This window comes from Nasonia vitripennis, chromosome 2, assembly GCF_009193385.2.
Source record: "Nasonia vitripennis strain AsymCx chromosome 2, Nvit_psr_1.1, whole genome shotgun sequence".
Lineage (NCBI taxonomy): Eukaryota > Metazoa > Arthropoda > Insecta > Hymenoptera > Pteromalidae > Nasonia > Nasonia vitripennis.
Genome location: NC_045758.1, coordinates 18777498 through 18796719, shown reverse-complemented (window position 1 = coordinate 18796719; position 19222 = coordinate 18777498). Strand labels below are relative to the sequence as shown.

Sequence of the window (19222 nt, the reverse complement as noted above, 5' to 3'; positions counted from 1 at the left end):
TTTAATCAAACGGCACTCCCGTTACCTTTGCAAGTGTGACAGTAGTGGTGGCACTTCTGACAGCCGTAGGTGGTTTTGAAGTAGCCCTCCGGACACTCGGGGTGGCACTCGCCCGCGGCCAGCTGCCAGCCCTTCGGACAGCTCACGCACTGATCCCTCCTTGGTCCAGAGCAGGTCTTGCAAGACAAGTAGCACTTGGCGCACTGACCCCTGTCGCTGTAGTACCTGTCGGGGAGAAGGTCATTGCGATTTCGAGAAGCGATCGACATTTGGGGCCTGATGGATATACGTATACGAGAGGTATACGAGGCACTCTAATTACCCGTGAGCGCAGGAGGACCTGCATTCGCCGCTCTGGAGCTGCAGCCCGTCCTGGCAGGAGGTGCAGTTGAGCCTGGAGACGCAGCTGGTGCAGGTGTGGAGGCAGGGCACGCAGACGGGCCTGGAGCTCCTGAGCTCGGAGTAGTAGCCGGTGTCGCACTGGGCGACGCAGCGCTTGCCCTGCAGGAGCAGGGGGCTCTGGCAGGTGATGCAGAACTCCTCGGTCGGGCCGGCGCAGCTCTCGCAGGTCGAGTGGCAGCGCTTGCAGTGGCCATCCTCGTAGAACTCGAAGCTGTCGCAGCGCGAGCGCGACTCCGGCGCGCAGAGGCCCTTCTTGTTCAGGCTCCAGCCGGCCTCACAGCTCGTGCAGCTCGAGGCGGTGCAGTTGGCGCAGCCGGGCGGGCAGGGCACGCACTCGCGCCGCTTCTTGTCCGCGCTGAAGCCGCTCGGGCAGGAACGCCGGCACTCGCCTGCAACCGCACGCACAACACCTTCTATACGGGCTTTGTCTCGCCATCGCGGCCCAGCTATATCAACTCCCTCGCGCGAGTCCGCCCCGAATTTCGCCGAACTCTCTTCGAGTCTCGAAAGCTTTCGGCTGCAACTCGGGGCTCAAGTTTTCGCGGGCGGAAAGCCTTTGGAAGTGCGCGCGGGCATACTTAGCCTCATTTTCCGCTTCGGTGACTCGACTATGATTTTCCTTGATTTCGTTGATGCACTCGCAGCATAATTGTATGTACTTACGAATACTGTCGACGAGCGCCTTGCCGTGCCCGGCCTCTTTCCACTCGCGACCTATATGCCGTTCGGCTTTAATCGCGGAGGCGCCTTGTGCGCGCGTTCCGGATAATGATCTCCCGATGCGATGAGAATTACGAAAACTTATACGCCGCACGGTGTATAGGTAGGTGTATAGGAGCATCTAAAAAATGCGCAGCATAGCATAGCGCGGCCCGTGAATATGAGAAGCAAGTTCAGAGCTCCTTTCGCCGGGGAAGAGCGCACGCCGGCTTTTTCAACGACGCCGGCTTTTCCATTTGCTGATTGCCAGTAAATTTGTGTTTCCAATTACAAAATGGTTGTTCAAACAAAAGCCAAATAAACAAAGCTCGCGACGGAGAGTGCGCGCGTCTATTCCGCTGGGAGCGTAATTAGAATTTTTCCCGGCGCCGCACGATTGCGAGAGAGCGCGCGCCATTTGGCGAATCATCTCCGAGTCTTTTTCTGGCCCTCCGAGTCGGCCAGTGTGAGAGAGCGATGGGAAAAATGAAATCTTCGAGCAAGGACGAGGAGGCGAGGGAGCAGGCAGAGAAATAGAGAGTGAGAGTCCGAGGCGAGGAATGGAGTGGAAAGCGAGGAAGCTTTTTACTGTTGTGTAAGCGAGTTGCGGCGAGACGAAGTAGGTAGCCGGTGTGCAACGCTTGGCAATTGTGCGAATTGCGCTTGGAAAGCCGTCAAACCCGTTGCAGTAAATCTCTCTCTCTCTCTCTCTCTCTCTCTCTCTCTCTCTCTCTCTCTCTCTCTCTCTCTCTCTCTCTCTCTCTCTCTCTCTCGTTTGTATAGCTGGCGAGCGCCGCACTGACTCGGAATCAGACTTACCTCGGAAGGAGTAGAGGCCGGATCGACATCCGATGCACTGATTCGCGCCGGTGCCGTTACACGTCTCGCAGCTGGGGTGGCAGGGCACGCAGTTGTAGTCCTGCGTCTCGTACGTGTAGAGCGGGCAGGCGGCGTAGCACTTGTTCTCGTGCAGCACCAGGTGATGCTCGCAGCTCGTGCAGTGATCCGGCCGGTCCGAGCAGCTCGCGCAGTTCGCCTCGCACGGCACGCACGTGCTGTTCTCCGCATCTGCAAAACGAACGCGGGCCATTATGGCGGCTGCCTCGCTGGCTCGCTCGCTCGCGTATCTCTCTTTTCATCCATTTTTTCTTCTTTCAATCCGGCGAAACTCTACCTCTGTTTTTGAACCAGCAAGAATCGAAATCCCGGCCGGAAAAAAACAACAACAAAATCTGCGGCTGCTTCGTATTTCCCGTACGCAGCAACGGGTTCAACTGATCGGGAGCCCGTTAAAGGGGATTTTTCGCGTTCGTTAATTAAATCTTCTCGTCGACTTACTCGGAGAGAGGCGTTCTCGGAAGGATGCGGTTTATTGAAAAATACGTTGCAAAATCGCTTCGCTGTATCCTCGTTAGCAGTCGTTCGCGACGCGGAGATGCCGGAGCAAAATTTAGTCAAAAGTTGTTTCCGCAAAAAATCCGACGAAAAAAAATCGCGTCGTTTTTTTTTTACGCGTGAAACGAATACGTCGAGGGCGAAAAAAACTCGAATTCAATAGCTGCGCAGAGAGGGGAAAAACATAACGGCTGTATTCTGCGAAAGGGCGAATCAAGAATAACGCGAGTACCGCGAGAGCGCAGGGGAAATTGAAAAAGCGCAGTGTATCGATAAGAGCGAGCGCGCACGGGGCCTCGCGGGGGTAATTAGTCGCGCGCGGTATGCGCCGCAGCTACTCGAGGGTAATCGCGTATAAGGAACGACGCGTATATCAGTCTCCGCGCGGGAGCCGCTACCGGTGGCTCGCGCTGCCCGTAGCCGGCGCCAAAGAGAAGGATGAAGATGGAAGGGAATGCGGCGGCCCGAGCGCGCAGTTAGGATCGCACGTTAGGGGTATTAATTTCGCAAGGAGACGTAGCCGCAAAGTGTGCGAGAGCGCAGAGCGCGTAACTGTATCACTTACTTTCATAGTAGCCCTCGGGGCACTGCTGAAGACAGACCGCCAAGTCGGTAACTCGTAAGTGGGCCGGGGCGCACGAGAGGCAGGAGTCCTGGCCGGCGCCGGCGCAAGTTTCGCAGGATTCATGGCACGGCCAGCAAACGCCACCCTGGTTCGGGAAGCTCCGGGGCGGGCATCGGCTTACACACGTGCTGCAAGCATTATTATAACCGTCCAGCGTTCAACAGATGACTCTTGCTGACTCTTGAGCCCCCGCGATGCGAGTCATGCGACTTCGCCGCGATCTCTTATCGGAGTCTCAGCCCTGTCGCGCTAGCTCTCGTCGGGGCTGTTTGTTTTTATGCAACTCGATCTCTCAAGCACTGTACTCTTATGCATTTCATTATTCGGAAAGGTATTGATTGATATGCGATTATCAGATTATCCGCGACTGGCATCCGCTTTCAATTGAGCCAACAAACCAGGAAGTAGATGATCGCTGTATACAGTTAGGGCGCGGCCGGGTCATCAAAATAAAAGCTTGAATGAATGGAAACCTTTATTTTCATATTTTTCTATCCGCGTTTTCTGAACCCCTTTGACGCGAAGCTCAGCGTAGAAAGATTAAAAGCCTGTATAGGAATATACGAAAAAATGAGCAAGACACACACGTGTATACATGATTCTTTCGCACAAAATAAAATCCCGCAAATTAATCTCTAACTAAAAATTGCCTCGTACGGTGCGTGTTGAACTTTTGCCCTTTAAAATGTATCGCCGCAGGTAAAAGGCTCGCGCTCTACTAGGTTTGATTAAACTGACAAAAAAACCTGGCGGCGTATATGCGAGTGAAAGCCGAGTGGAAGGGCAAAGCGAAATGGGCGGTAAAGTAATTGGGAATAAAATTTAATAAACAGCGAGTGAGGACTGACTTGTCGAGGCGGTAGTTCTTGCAGGCGACGCACTGGGTGGGGCCCTTGCCGTAGCAGCCCTGGACGTCGCACTGGGGATCGCAGTCGCGCAGCTGGACTCGCCTGCTGGGATCGAGAGAGCCGTCCAGCTGAACAGCGGCCGTGTCACCCGGCAGTCTGTTGGTCATGAGCGGCCCGGACGAGCCGTCGAGGGTCGTCATGGAGGGATCGACATTGGAGGCCGCCCCGGCGTACGGGTCCTGATAAGCCTGAAAGCCAGAGGTAGAAAAGAAGTCGGCGTTCGGGTAATCATAGTCAGAGGCGCGAACAGGCTGCGCCTGTGCCCGCTCGTAGTGCGCGGGGTAATGAATCGAGCTGAGCTGTGCCTCGGAAGGCGCCTGTACCGGATTATATTGCTTCGTGCGTATCCTGATGGGGTTCGATGCCGTGCCGTAGAATACCAGCTGCCATTTCTTCAGAATTCCTGTAACAGTATCGCAGTGGACGTCAATGTTATTCCTCGTTATCGTTTATTTGTTCAATATTTATACTCCAACACTACTGCAACATGCCACAATCCCCAAAGCAACACATAAGCCACACCGTGCCCCATTCGCCATTAGTGCACATGCGACTGTGCAAGTATGTAAAAGCTTAATAAATATCCGCACAACAAAAAGTTGCCGTTAAACAGCAGCCAAATTAAAAACGTCATTTTTCAGTTTACAGTAACAATAATTTTGTTTGATCAAGCGTGTCCTTGCTTTTTTCGGCCAAAGAATGTTAATCAACGCGCATTTTCCAGCTTTGACAAAAATTTCAGTTAAAATCTGTTAATTAAAAGTTATCGATTCAAAGTGAATTCAGTTAATATTTATATTAGTCGCTCGATAAAAAGTTTGATAAGAGATTTTAGCCATACTTTCAATTCATTAGTTTATATCAGAATAAATATAGATGCGTTGTATCAATTAGCTCATTAAGGGGATGTCGTCTGTTACAAACGGAGAGGAGACAGAGTCGAAAGCGAAAAAGTAGACGACGGGACTCGAACTCGCGGACCCGAGAGCCAGAGGCCTGTGCTCTAACCACTGAGCTAACGTCTACGATGCATTCGGACGCTATGCATCGTAGTACGGCTCGGCGGACTCTTATCGCTGACTCGTCTTCGCTGCTCGCGTTGCAGACGTGTGCGTCTGTGACACGTCATTAAAAACACTGTTTTTCTATTGCATAAAACCTTTTTAAATAAAGTCTGCAAATTAAAAACCGAGTCTGTAGCGCCGTAGTGTTAAGTTTTATGAATCGTTCTACCGAAAGAAAAATTCGATCGGACTTTCTGTTTTTCTAAAAGTTTGGAAATACAAAATACCCCGTGGCAGATTTGCGAAGCTTTTGCGCCGACACCCCCTTAAGCGATTAATTTACCCATACATCGATTCAACTTCCTTGGAATTCGTTTGTGAAAGTTTTTTTGTCTGAAATGATTGAAAACCGTTAATTATAAACGCGTACGTAAAGGGAGGCAAGATCGAAGTAAATTATCGCAATTCGTTGACTAGCTCAATATGTGATTAATTCCGTCACAAATTTTCGAGCGCGGCGTATTGAGCTTTCGCTGGGAATTCATCGCCATATATTTCATTTTGGCCAAAGCGCAGACTTTGGAGGGAAATTTAATTGACTTATATTCGAACATTGATTTCCACTTATTTTGACTGCAGAACACTCGAGGAAGTCTTAGGGAAGGCTGGAGAGCTCCCGGTGATTCGCCGATGCTGGCGAGTGAGTTGAGTAAGCTCAAATTGCCAAAGTTCTAAATTATACGGCTTTTTGCGTACATGTCCCTCGCCACGGGTCGAGCACAAAATGAGTCTACTTTCCCTCGAATATCACTGCAATGCGATGTACATGTGGCGCTTTACACGTCGCTGTCAATCTTTCTGCGCGGGATTAGTACTGGGCGATATTATTGTATTGATATTTGGAATATGGATATTTTTTTATCGATATATGCGAGACGATATATCCCCGGTATCGGTAATGTTCTTGAATTTTTTTCCGATGATATAATCGGTAAAATAAATTTTCCATAAATAAATTATTTGTCATACAATATTGATTTTTGTATATCTATGCGTACTGTGTGCTTGCATAGTGTGTTATAAGAAATTAGATCTAATGCGAAGTGTTGGTCAAATTCACCAACATCGACACTATCTAAAATCGCGCTTAAATATTTGACTATAATCGCAAGGTTGGGCTAATAGGGCGACTTTTTTCTCATGCAAAAACAGTCTCATACCAACAAACTTTCGGTCATTAATATTTTTATCAATGCTTTCCAAAAAGTACTATATAATTTAAATTAAGAGAAGTAAAAACTAACAATCTAAATTTTTGTAAAAAAAGATATTGTAATAAAACGCTAAAAACAATTGTCTTTTTATTTCATATGCAAAAAATAGTACAGAATGCAACCAGGGGCGAAATTAGAAGATTTTTACCGCGGATGAGTTTAGTGCCTGAACGAGAATATTTTTCTAGAGGGCAGTAAGCACCCGAGGGAAAAATATTCTCGTAAGGGCGGTATACTCACACAAGGAAAAAATCTATACTTTTGCCTCGTGTTGCATGTAGTATTTTATAGCACTGGGTGGCATAAATAGTCCATTATTGCACCGTGCTGATCGCTAACTGCACGGTGCAAAAATGAACTATTTAGGCCACGGATAGACGTGACAGCGGATTTATGCTAGTCAGTGCTATAAAATAGCGTACGATATATACTCGTGGCATAAGTAGTCCATTACGGCACGGCGTGTATTAGCACCCGAGCGTAGCGAGGGAACTTAACGCCGTGCCGTATCGAACTATTGTATCGTAATATACTATTATTCCATTCTCGACTGAAAGGCCACATTTTGGTCCTGAAAAGCGGGGTGTTTTTAAGTTATTTTACATGTTACATAATTTAAATATCGATATCTTGCAATTGATATGTATCAGGGTTATCGATACTTGAGCTTTTGAGAATTAACGATCCGAAACATCGATATTTTAAACATCGCAAATATCGTCGAGCCCTATAGGGGGCGTATACGCAGAATGTTCTTCGATAACGCAAAGTCGTCGAAATTCTATTATCCTCGATCACTCTGAAGATATAATGGCCGTTAATTTGGCAAATTGATTGCGCAATGACAGTAAAATCGATTGTGTATATTGGTTCATCGATATATAATAGCCATTGATTGGATGATTCTAATGTAATTTAATTGCCTTGCAGCAGCTAGGGATTCGAATTTGCACATCGCATACACGCTTGTATATGAGCAGCATTTTTTCCGAATTAATACGCGCATTAACGTGTTCATCTATTGGAAGACCGAGCACTCATGTGCAGAGCAATTGCAGAATGATCCAGAAAACGATTCATTGGCATTCTGTACTGCGCGTATATATGTACCGGCAGTATAACAATGCCATAATAATAATAATAACCTGGCTGTAATAACTTGGCTTTTGAAGAAGCATTAATGATTTGATAAACGAGGAAATTCACGTAGGACCCGGCGAAGTTGTTGAATAACAATATTGCACGATCTATTCGCAAAGTATGAAAATTAATTATCTGTGCCTCGCCGCAGGATTATCTCTTGGTCGTCCTCGTCTTCGCGGTTTCGTACTTGGAATTAAGTTTTCTATTATGTCCATTGTTTAAGAAAAGGTAGTCGCGTCTTCTCGGAGAGATAATAAAAGGCTGCGCGCGCGGCAGGGATAGTATATACAACAAGGGAAAAGGCACTCGTGGCGCAAGATCTCTAAATCTCTTAAAGCTGACAAGAGGACAAGCATTTTCCATTTACCCTCGGAGAGAAAAGACTTTTGTTGGCGAGAGCTTTTTTTCTGCAAAATGCGTGCGTGCCATATGACGCATAGCGCGTTTATATACGCGCAATACTCGTATATATTGCACCGGGGCTGATGCGCGTGCGGAGGCAATAATTTTTGCTGGCGCTAAAACTTTGTGTATATACCGATCCGATGAATGATATATGCGCACCGCGGCTCGGCAGAGGCACGCTCGGATTTGCACAAATCATCATTTTGTAAATTTGCCCTCGCGCCTTTCGTATACGCGCGCGGACAAATCGAAAACAAACGATCGGGGAGAAATTGATAACTTTGATGCGATCGGTGCGGCGCCGAGGCACGCGGCTGCGCATTAATTTATCGGCAACAACACCGCCGGCCGCCGGGTATAACGAAAAAAGACGAGAAACACATAGGAGCGTGTAACAACAGCATAACGCTTCTGTAGGAGCGTATGCGGATTAATACTCCGGCGCGCGCGCAGCATATAAAGTGCGTTAGGCGAAACATTCGGTAATGCGCGCTGCGATCCCCGAAAAACCCAGCTGCATTTGCAGTCATTCAGCCGGCGATAATTTATGTAGCAAAATCCAGAGCGCAACACGTCGAACGATGTTATCTAGCGCGCGATGTATCGCTTAAGCCCCGCGCGTGCAAAGCGATGAAGCTTGCGCTCTCTCGAATGAAGCCCCCCCTCTCTCGAACCGCGCGAAAAGCCCGCGAGCGCCTCCGCGCACAATGCACAGGGACAGCTGCAGCATGCGTGCATCGCGGCTGGGCTCGACTGCGTGCGCAGATGGAGATAATTGGATGTCCTGGGAAATGATCGAATCCGAGCGGGGGAATAAAAATCTTGGCGCGAACTCCGGCGAGAGCGAATGGAGCGGAAAATCGAGGGTAAAAAAGCGCGAGGCGGGAGTTATGGCGCGGCATAATTACATTAGCCCGCGCGTCAGATGCGCCGAGTAGAGAGCAAAGCGACGATGTATCTCGTTTCCGCTCTCGCTCCCTCCCTCTCTGCAGCCGTGCTTTTTAAGCGCGCCCGCGGGAGATTCGTGTTATTAATTAGCGCGTCGACTGCGCGCTCTATATACCGCCGCGTATAGAGCCGACGACGAGGACTATCACGAGCCGTGCACTTCGAGCGCTGACTGCTGTATTAATTACTGGCTGTTTTGATAGTTCCGCTCGCTCGCGCTCTCGCGAGTCTACCGCCTATCACATTAATTATGCGCGCCGCCGGTGTGCGTGCCCGAGCAATCGGAATCCGCTGCGAGCTCGAAACAAAAATCTTATCCGCTCGCGCGCAGAAAGAGGGCGGAAGTCGAGCTCCGATAGTCGCAAGTTATCGGCAATCGAGCTAATTGCGCGTCCGCTGTCACAGACTCGCTACTCTCATTCGCGCTTCCACTCCGACGCTCACCCTCCATTATAGGCAGTATCGATCTTGGCTTATTCTAAACGCGCGTACATTATATAATGAATATGTAACTTATAACTTTTCCCACCACGCGCGACGAGCCAATGTTTCCGCGGCAAAAGCTATGCACGCCCCCGCGCCCATGTTATACAGCCTGTAACGAGGAACTGATATTTTAATCGAAAATTAAGCAAGCTGACTAGCCGAACTTGTGAATGAAGAAAATGAGTACAAACTCGGAGCCGTCTTAGAAATTCCAATTTCGGGACAATAGCCGAGAACGCGTTATACTTTCTGCGACTAGCACAGGCCTTTGTCGGAAAAACATAATGAAAACGATTCACAAAAGTAGCTCACAATAGCATAAGATATGGATTCATGCACGAAAACAGAGATGATAAATGTAGGTATGCAATTCTACGACCTAGTCCACACACAAAGGACTATGCTTGAAATAAAAAAAATAAACGCTGAAAACATCCATGGAAGCCATAAAAAGTATTCTACACAGAGCACATGAAAAAATCAAACGATATTGTAAAATATGCAATATCCAGATGATATTTCCTAAATCGAAGCCGAAATCCATTATTTGCCATTAACCGTACGCATCGTGAACATTTTTCGTCGAAAATTCATTCCCGAAAAATCTTCTTTTACATTAATAATATGCGATATTGTAGATAGAGTAACGAAATGCAATACTTCTTATAATGGAATTCATCACAAGTGCGCAATTTTTGCGTTTCCAGGCACATTTGTTTAATGAATAATAATATCATTTTTCCCCTTTCGCGGAACTTTACATATTCAAGCTCGTATTATTGGCGTGAACGAGATGCACAATAAGCGCGCAAAATAAAATCCAATAATTCGTCACGGGAACACCGAATACCAAAATATAAAAGCCGAAAAAAGCCTCGGTGCTTTAGGATTAATTTAACTTTGCTCGTAATTTGCTGGCTTTATATGACAGGCGGAAATTTCGTTGTTTGAACGAATCTCGTAGCAATAGAAAAGTTCGCGTTGCATTTAAAACGTTATGCGCGCATGGAAAAAGTATTTGCGGCCGACTCTACAGCAGGAATTGATTACCAAGCAAAATGACGCTCGAAAAACAGCAGAGTGATCGGTTCGCGAAAAAAGCCCGGGGGCATGTCACTAAAACTGGAAATTCGCTCGGGAAATATCATCCGGAAGACGGATAAGAAGTCCGTGTAAAGGAGAAATAGTATATATGAAGAGGGTGCACTCTGCTCCTTGTCAAAGTTGGACTTGCCTGGCGAGTTGACATGTCGACTGCCTGTGTTGATCACTTGAAGTGTCCAACGTCCCTCTGCCTTCTCGCCCCAGAAGTGCACGCTGAGGAAGGGCCAGTCGTCGAAGTTGGAGTTGAGCACGTCGCGCGGCCTCTCGAACAGCAGCGTCGACGTCGTTCCCATCGGCGAAGTCAGCAGAAGACGCAAGTTGCCTCGGGGGAAGAACCTCAGGGAGACCTAAGAAACAAGACGTCCACGCGTCGCTCTATCTTTATCTCGAATTTCATAAACTCCAGCCGGCAAATTGATCGATGCTCTGCCATGCAATTTTTCATATATTCCTCGGAAAAGAGTTTTGGATTGATAACTTTACTTCGCGCAGAATCACGTTTTTTGTCCCTTTTACTTCGACCGCAAACGTTATGCGGATTTTAATTTTCATGCCAAATTTTCTGCGCGAAATAGTCCACACGCGACAGCGCGCGGCCCTGTAAATTTCGCAGAATAAATGCCCAGCATTTATCTATGTTTACCGCACCGACTTTCTGTTTATTGACTGTTCACGTGCGCATTTTTTCGTCATCCGCAGTCGATTACCGAGTCGAGTTTAAAATAGAATCCAATGGCTGTGTACTGCACGAGCAGATTGGTTTTTATTACGTTCATTTGTTGCGACAAAAGAGTACGAATTAAAGTATTCATTCTACTATCGGCGAAATTTTCGATATTCGGCATGACAACTTAAAAAGCAAGCTGTTAACTTTTATAATCGATGCGATGAAAATTTGAGTACAACGCGTTTCTATGCGCGTTATCTCTACAGTCCGTTTTCTAGAAGGAAAAACATGATTCGATATGTATCCCGTGTAACAGTTAATTCGCAACGAAAGCGAAAAAGGGTTTTAAATTTGGCGAAATTTGGCGAAATCCAAATATCCGATCGTCGTATTCCTGCAGCGGAATAACAAGACGAGGCGAGCTACTCTCTGCGTGTATTCCTGTTAGTTTTCGTGTTTTATGGACTCTTCGGATATGCGGGCACACGCATTACAGTTACTTCGAATGCACTGCCGCCCATCCGAATTCGAGAGCCATAAAAACGAGAGGGGGATTCTTTAAAAGCCAGAAGCGCTTCGTGCGCTCGTTGGCCGTGCTCTACACACCTACATAGCTATATTCGCGGAAATCACTGTCTTTCAGTAGCATCAACGGTCAGTTAATGAACGCGAGCGAAGGAGGGGAGTTATAAGGGCGAGCTGTGGAGCATAATGGCGGTATAAAGGCTTACCTTGCACTGCACGTGTTCGAGGAAGCGAACCTCGTTGAGCGAGCCCGCGCAGCCGTTGACGTCCATGGAAACGCTGAGCGTGTAGCCGTAGGACGAGTCGATCTGGCGATCCTCGTTGATCTCCTGAGACTTGCAAATGCGCTGAGTCGGCACGTTTGTCCACTGCTCGGCCAGACTCACCATCGCGCCGGCGTCCATCAGACCGTAACCGAATTTGTGGGAAACCTACAGGTGCGCGCAGTCGTGCGTTCCACGTCGAGGGCACACGGAGCAAGAGGCAAGAGAAGCTTTCTTCTATTATTCATATTTTAAACAAGATTTATTCAGCGCGCCCCCTTTCGACCCCTGCCGATCGATTGAGCGGACTCGCACTACACGTTGGCCCTGCTTTTAATTATTTTAATGAAATATGCGCCGGGCTCCGTTCATTGTTTTAACTGCGTGCGATAAAAAAAGCCGGAGGCACGCAGACGATAATAAAATGCAGGCAAACACAATCGAGGGCACAGTTTGCCGCTCGATATATAAACCGATATAATGAACCGAATTTTCGGGAAAAAAACGCCGCGATGAATTGTTCAAACTCAACTACCACGTACCTTGCGCTTGACGCCATTGAGGATCCAGCCGGACTCCTTCTCGAGGGGCTGGGAGCGCGAGGTGAGGACGACGAGGTACTGCATGTCCCGCCAGGTGAGCGTGGGGTTGGCCTCGAGGGCGAGGGCGGCGATGCCGGCGGCGAGGGGCGCCGAGGCCGAGGTGCCGGTGTGCTCGACCGTGCAGATGTAGTCCTCGCGCAGTCTGGCGTCCATGTCGACGGTGGTGACGCTCTTGTCGTTGCCCGGCGTGCCGGAGGAGTAGGTCGAGGCGAGGGTCGAGCTGCACTCCTCGAGGTACCAGGGCTTGTAGCCGCCCTGGGTCGCCGAGGAGATGGACAGCGTGAAGATGCTGTTGGTGTAGCCGTCGCAGTTGCAGGAGTCGGTGTGCCGGCCGCCGTTGCCCGAGGCCCACACGAAGATCGAGCCCTTGCCTTGGCGACCCTGCGAACAGCTTTATCTCATCAGCCCACCTGGCTCCCGGATTCACCCGGCGCTCGGCTCTCGCGCAGCGTCCTTGGGGACTGCGGGCCGCGAGCGGCAAAGCCAAACAAGAGCGGACGGACGCGGAGAGTGACGCCCGCTCCCCGCGGACTCCGCATCGACAACGCGGGAGCTGGAAATGCTCGGATGCACTATCGTCCAATTGACTGAATTAACAAACACGCGTAGGTACACCACTCGCGAACTTGCGCGAGTTCTTGGCCACACTGGCGTTCCCAACCGTATACGTGTACACATTTTTTCCGGCGAACTTGGCCGGCGGAGCTCGAGCAAAGGCCGAGAGCACTTTGCCGCTCCGTGAAAGAACGTCGAAAATAGCAATCTGCGAAAATTCGAAACTCCGCTCGCGAGAGCCGCGTAATGTATTATTTCGAAGCCCCATGCGGCAATAATGATCTTCAAAAGTGCGGAGTAATAAGCGTCTGAATAAGGCATGACTTTCGAACTCGGCAGTAGCCTGCAGCCGCGCCGTTTCCTCTATTAAGAATGTAGCCAGCTAAAGTGCGCGCGCGCGTCTTAATTTCTGAAACTGCAATCGCGCGCGCGCAGTTTCTATGTTTTTCGATAACAAACTCGAATCCCGAGGAGCGATCCTTAGCGAGGGCTGCGGCGGAGCGTGAGAGACGGGGCTCCGGGGCGCGTACGTCAGAGTGCACGCGCGCGGAAGGAGCGTGGAAAAGCAGTTTGTTTGAACGGGATTATTGACACTGCGGAGGGCGGGCGAGCATCATCCTGGGAGCCGTTAAAAAGAGAGCGACGTGCTCGATATTGACACGTTTCATTTTCATCCTCAAAGGAGCGGAGAGGTTTTAAAGAGAGAAAGAGAGTGCGCGCGGCAGCGACGTTACGTAACGGGCCTCCCGTCTCTCTCTCTCTCTCTCTCTCGGCTTTTACGAGTACGCCGTCCCGCGCGCGATATATCTGCACCTAGCTCTCTTTCGCTCCGGCGCGTGGTAAATACTTACGCTGGTCACACCGTAGATGAAGGCGCGCCGTGCCAACGGCCCCGGCCCGTCCACAGTTTTCCCGTCGTCCTCCGGCCCCCACGAAGCGCTGTAAATGTCGATGTGGTCCGGATTCAAGCCTAGGGCGCGCGCCTCCACTGCGTCGTTCACCGGGCCGTCCAGCATCCGAACACCTTTGAACAGAGATTCGCATTACTCTTCTTTTTCCCTCCATTTTTTCCGCTTTTAATTCGGGCCGTTGTCCTCGCCGTTGCTGCTGCCGAACGACGCCGTGAATTTTACGGCTTATCTCCCGAGCGCCCGGCGCCCGCCGGCGTACGATGCTGATAATAACTCGATTATCGCGCTCAAAAATTAGACCCCCGTCCGCGATGTTGAGGCTTTACAGCTTCCGCGCGTGATGGACATTTTTATGTAGGGCTCTCGCGCGAAAATACGACGTTTTCTCCTCGCGTGTCGCGTTAAGCAAACAATAATTTGGCGTTCGCAGTAACGCGCGAAGGGCGCTCGTCCCGATCGTAGGTGCGCGTGATTGAAAAATTGGGCTCCATTAAGAAATAAGCCGCATCCGTTCGCCGAACAATGAAATTGTCGAATGAGCCGCGCGATCAGAGTAGGTGACAGAGCTGGGAGCGATGCACATAAATAAATAGACGCGCGGCGTGGGCGGCGGCTCAAAAATAAAATCATCAATCTCAATTATAAGGGTACGCGCGGGCGCGAGGATTTATCACCGCGGCGCACGGAGCTGGACCTTGACGGGTCCGGCAGCAGCAACAGCAGCGGCGGCGGCGGCCGAGTATCGCTGCTCCAACATGGCCGCACGTGTGCGTGGAAGCTAGTCGGTCATCAATCTATAAGTTTACCTCCTATGCTGGAATTATAGGCGACGCCGACGCCGCAAAAGCGGTTGAAAGCGACGGCGGCCACCTCGCCGGCGCACCTGGTCCCGTGCTTGTTGTCGCCGTTGTCCCGGGGCATGGGGTCGTCGTCGTTGTCGTTAATGTCCGTGCTGGCCTCGTGATCGTAATTCAGAGCCAGGTCGGGATGATTAGTCTGGATGCCGTCGTCCAGAATCGATACGACGACGCCCTTGCCGGTGTAGCCCTTCTGCCAGGCCGGGCCCAGGTTCATGTCGAAGCCGTCCTTCGCCCCGCCGTTCTGCGGAACAAACACACATCACGATTATCTCGTCGCTCGTACCCCCTGTTCGCTGCACACCTATAGAAAACCGTGCACAATGCCCATCCGCGGAAACATGTGCACTGCGTGCGGGCGTGCTCCGCTGCCAACGCCCATCGTATTTTTCCGGCCGCTTGTTCGTTGCTTCATTAAAAAAAAAAAAAAAAAAAAAAAAAAAAAAAAAAAAAAAAAAAAAAAAAAGTATACGGACGCATTACATCGTGCTCCTTTCCTTTCAAAATTCAACAAGTTTACAAAGGGCTGTGCTTTATCGAGTTCGCGCTGGCTGAATGTATAATTGTTTTAACAGCATTAATGCGGCGACAGCGACGTGCAACATGTGATCGATGTCAGAGCATTATCGCATCGGGTTTTCAATCGAATCACCAGCAGCTGCGTTTTTAACAATATGTTGTTGTTCCGCGCCGACGAAATTCGAAACTTTGGAATATTTGTTTGCCATTTCCCTGGGAAATCTTTGCCCAAATTACGATGCATCACGCTAGCCCGGCCGCAACAAAAAGTCCCGCGCGCGCATTTATCAAAACTTCTTAACGGGCGACAGCAGAGAGCGAGAGTGAGAAAGCCCTTCGCGGCGCGCGCGCAAAAGACTTCGCCTACGTTCTATAAGTTTTTTCGCTGCATTTTAAGGGTTTCAGCCACGAGTGCGTGGTTCGTACGCAAAGAAAGCTCAAAGCTTTTCCAGGCCAAAAAGCACTGTATTCCAGTTAGAGAAATTTTCGCGGTCCGCGCACAGAGCCGAAAACGAATTAGATATATCTGTATATATGCTCTCATTACACATTCGAAAAGTCCGAATCCGATGATATTATATATACGAAGCGAAAACGCGCGGGAGCTGCTCTCTGCAGCTTTTTCCTCTTTCGGCGCCGCGATTTCCGCGCAGCGCCTTTCACCCGAAGCGCTCGTGCGTGAGCGTTGCGCAGCGCGCGTACACGTACATGCAACCATCGGGAGAATAAGAGCAAAAGATCAGGTGCAGCTAAGCTTGGGAAAGTAAAAACCGAGGGAGGAAAAGTTTCGCTCCTACGAAAGCAAAAGCCGAGCTATAGGGGCTAGGGTGAGAGAAAAGGAAGGCTCGAGAACAGCCGTAGCGAGAAGGGCGAGGAGAGAAAGAAGGCATTAGGGAAGAAGTGTAGGAGGCGAAAATGTTGCGTTGTTGAGCTGGGGCGCGATACCGAGTCACTTGTGTGTAAGAGCTGCAGCGGCAGCAGCGGCGGCAGCGCGCGAGGGAGAGAAGTGTTGGGGCGCATATATAGAGGGGGTGGGGGGGGGGGAGGGCTACACATTGTGTTATTCGCACAATGCTAGAGCCTATTGTCTCGGGCCGGCTCTCTTTAAGTCGCGCGCTGCTATATTGCTGGCAGCTAGCGTGGTCGAGCGCTCGCGCACAATGGGCCAAAAGTATCTTGTCCGCGAGCTCGAGATATCAGGGGCCCATCACCTGCGCGAGAGCTAGCTAGCTGCTCGCCGACAAAAGAAACTTGGCAGCCTTTTCTCTCCCCCGCGCTGTACAGAGAGAGAGAGAGAGAGAGAGAGACTCTCCTAATTCGCCTTGACTAATTACCGCCCGAATTCCGCCCAGCTTCGCACTTTTTCCGGTCTTCCTTTCTTCTCTCGCGCTCTCTGTGTGCGCTCCCTCGCTCACTCCCTTCCTTCCTCCCGCGCCCACTTACTCGCACCTCCTTCGCCCCTTAACGACATCGCCTCAAGAGCGACTTTTACATCCATTTCTTTAATCGACAATTACACTTTAGCAGACTGCAGTTTGGACGCCGCCCGAGCATTATCCTGGCACCTTCAAACTTCTTGCGTCTGCCACTGCTGCTATTATAGCCCGCCGCGCTGCTGGAAATTTCGACAAAGGGAACTTTGTGTGCATGATTTATGGAACGCGTTTACATTAGCCGAGAAAATTGCCAGAGCATCCAGTAGTAGCAGTAGCAGTAGCGTAACCGACACTCAACCAGCGCGACTCCGAATCACATTCACGAGGTAAACAGTAGTGCACGCAGTCATCGTGCCAACATAGCATTTGAGCGGACGAGTTCAAAGTGATAACTGCAGCGAAGCGATGGGAATCTTTTGAAGAGAGAAACTCTCCGATGAAATTCTCGAGCAGAACTCTCTCTCTCTCGGATACAAGTATTTGCCCATAAAAGAACGATCGCTCCGCGAGCGTTTGAAACCTTGTGCTCAAAGGCCTTTCGGAGCCGTAAACGGATTTTCGAGCCCATCAGCGCAAAACTGAGACGACTCTTTCGATTCTCACGTTCATAGCGCGATGAGTCGCTTACGTAGCGGAGCTTGATCTGTGCATGCGATACGAACAACCCGTATCTATAAATAGCGCGCGATGAAATGACGAGTACAAAATCCAGGTGCACAATCGCGATACAGAAAACGAGAGACGAGTCTTATAGTTCAGTTCCACTACGTGACTTGCTAACTGCCGCGGCGAAATTATCAAATTGTAGCCCGAGCACTCGGAATATTTCCATTGACGTAACGGTAGATCGAGCCACTCTTATGCGTGTGCAACGTTCAACCACTGCACCGGAGACAACAACTCCAACCACCTATATACGAGCAGTCGTAGTCGCATAGGAATATTATACACGCGACGCATTACACAGGGCGGAGTAATTGGATGTTCCGCGTACACTGTCAATGGCGAATGAGGACTCGAGTTTCCTCGGTTGACCCGGAACTCCGAAGACGCGACGACGAGGTGGCTGCGCCCACACCGAGTATATACGTAGCTTCATTAGCTTGCCGTCGAGAACGAAGATTGCAAATATTACACAACGCTGCGACGCGGGCGGCGTTTGCGCAATACGTCAGCGACGGCAAATTCGATATCGTATCGCGTCGACGGAGGAACGAAGCTTCGAGCAAGAACGTTTATGAAAATAATGTCTGTAGGTATGCGCGCGTTGTATTTATATTTCGAGGAAAGGGATGCCGAGGACGGGGGATTCGCGAGTTCCGAATTCAGACTTGCGCGGACGAATGCAGCAGCTCCGCATATCAGCAGCTGCAGCGCGGGTTTAGACGCACGTGTGTAAGCCTGCGGCTGTCCGCGAAGCGCGTTGAGAAACGTCATGAACGTCACGTTGCCGACATCGTTGGCGAGACGCACGAGCGTGTCGAGCATTGCGGTCCGCGCTCGGCATACCGCTTCCAACAAGCAAACAGTCAGCGCCTGGATTTTTGACATTTCGCCGCGCCGACAACTGCGATCATTGCACGCGGCGGAGGATCCCTCGCACACTAATTGATCCGCGCGAGTCGCACCTATGCAGCCGACAATCTCCTGCTCTACCACTGCGCGACGTCGCAACGTGATACGCACCCGAAAATATGTACAAAGCACATGAGAAAATAATACCGTTGATGCCTCGTGTAGACTGGCTTTACAACTCTTCTGTGGGCTGCAGGGCTCTCGGAGGAATCATTTTTCATGTTTTCGAGAAAACGCGACTTTAATGTTCGTACTGAACAGTGGACTTGTGCGCTAACTTAGGAGAATGTGTGAGTTACGTTGGTTTTTCATATTCTCTGAGTTAAATTCTTCCCGAAAAGCATGAAACTGGTAGCGTCACTTCTTACGAAGACTAGCACAACACGGATTCTTCCCGTGAGAAAAGATGTTTTGTTTTTTAAAGCAGAAGAATTATTCCTGAGATACCCTGGTAGAAATTTCCCCAATTATTCGTCAATTTTTTCTACCAATATGCTTGCCGAGAGTTTGGCCAACGAAAGAGCACCGGTTGGCGATATTAATGTTATATTTATCACGACTAGGCACTATCCATGGTCGATATCCACATCTACTTACGAAAAACTATACGTCGCCAACTACCTAGACATCATCATCGCCAACCTCCGATACCTATAGACACTATCTAATTTTGATTCTTACGAACTCATCAGATCACGGTCATGCATCGTAAAAATGTAATGAACGACTTTAATCAAGATTATTAAGAGAGCGTAACCTCAAAAGTATACTTCGAAATTTCTCATATTCGTTGGGCAATAAGTCCGTGACGAAATACGGGGTCTTATTGACAAACCGATACTCAAAGGGATGGGAAAGCTTTCCGGTTTTTGCCAATGGTAAATAAATAGGTAACCTTTCTACCAGGGCAAAACTATAA

General features: G+C 49.6%; 1 protein-coding gene across 9 annotated transcripts in view; it reads right to left on the bottom strand.

The window, feature by feature from the left end:
* Positions 1 to 19222, bottom strand: part of LOC100117035 (furin-like protease 2) — a 113475-nt gene that overhangs the window by 4196 nt on the left and 90057 nt on the right. For 5 of the 9 annotated variants that reach the window (XM_031923822.2, XM_031923824.2, XM_031923823.2 and 2 more), the window contains exons 5-14: positions 14723 to 15017; positions 13857 to 14029; positions 12391 to 12831; positions 11792 to 12016; positions 10524 to 10740; positions 3970 to 4432; positions 3062 to 3249; positions 1921 to 2169; positions 323 to 791; positions 26 to 225 (exon numbers count right to left, since the gene is read on the bottom strand). In XM_031923822.2, the coding sequence (XP_031779682.1) occupies positions 26 to 225; positions 323 to 791; positions 1921 to 2169; positions 3062 to 3249; positions 3970 to 4432; positions 10524 to 10740; positions 11792 to 12016; positions 12391 to 12831; positions 13857 to 14029; positions 14723 to 15017 (2920 nt within the window). The remainder of the gene's footprint in view (positions 1 to 25; positions 226 to 322; positions 792 to 1920; positions 2170 to 3061; positions 3250 to 3969; positions 4433 to 10523; positions 10741 to 11791; positions 12017 to 12390; positions 12832 to 13856; positions 14030 to 14722; positions 15018 to 19222) is intronic. The other 4 variants (XM_032596850.1, XM_032596852.1, XM_032596851.1 and 1 more) reach the window with 1 other exon arrangement.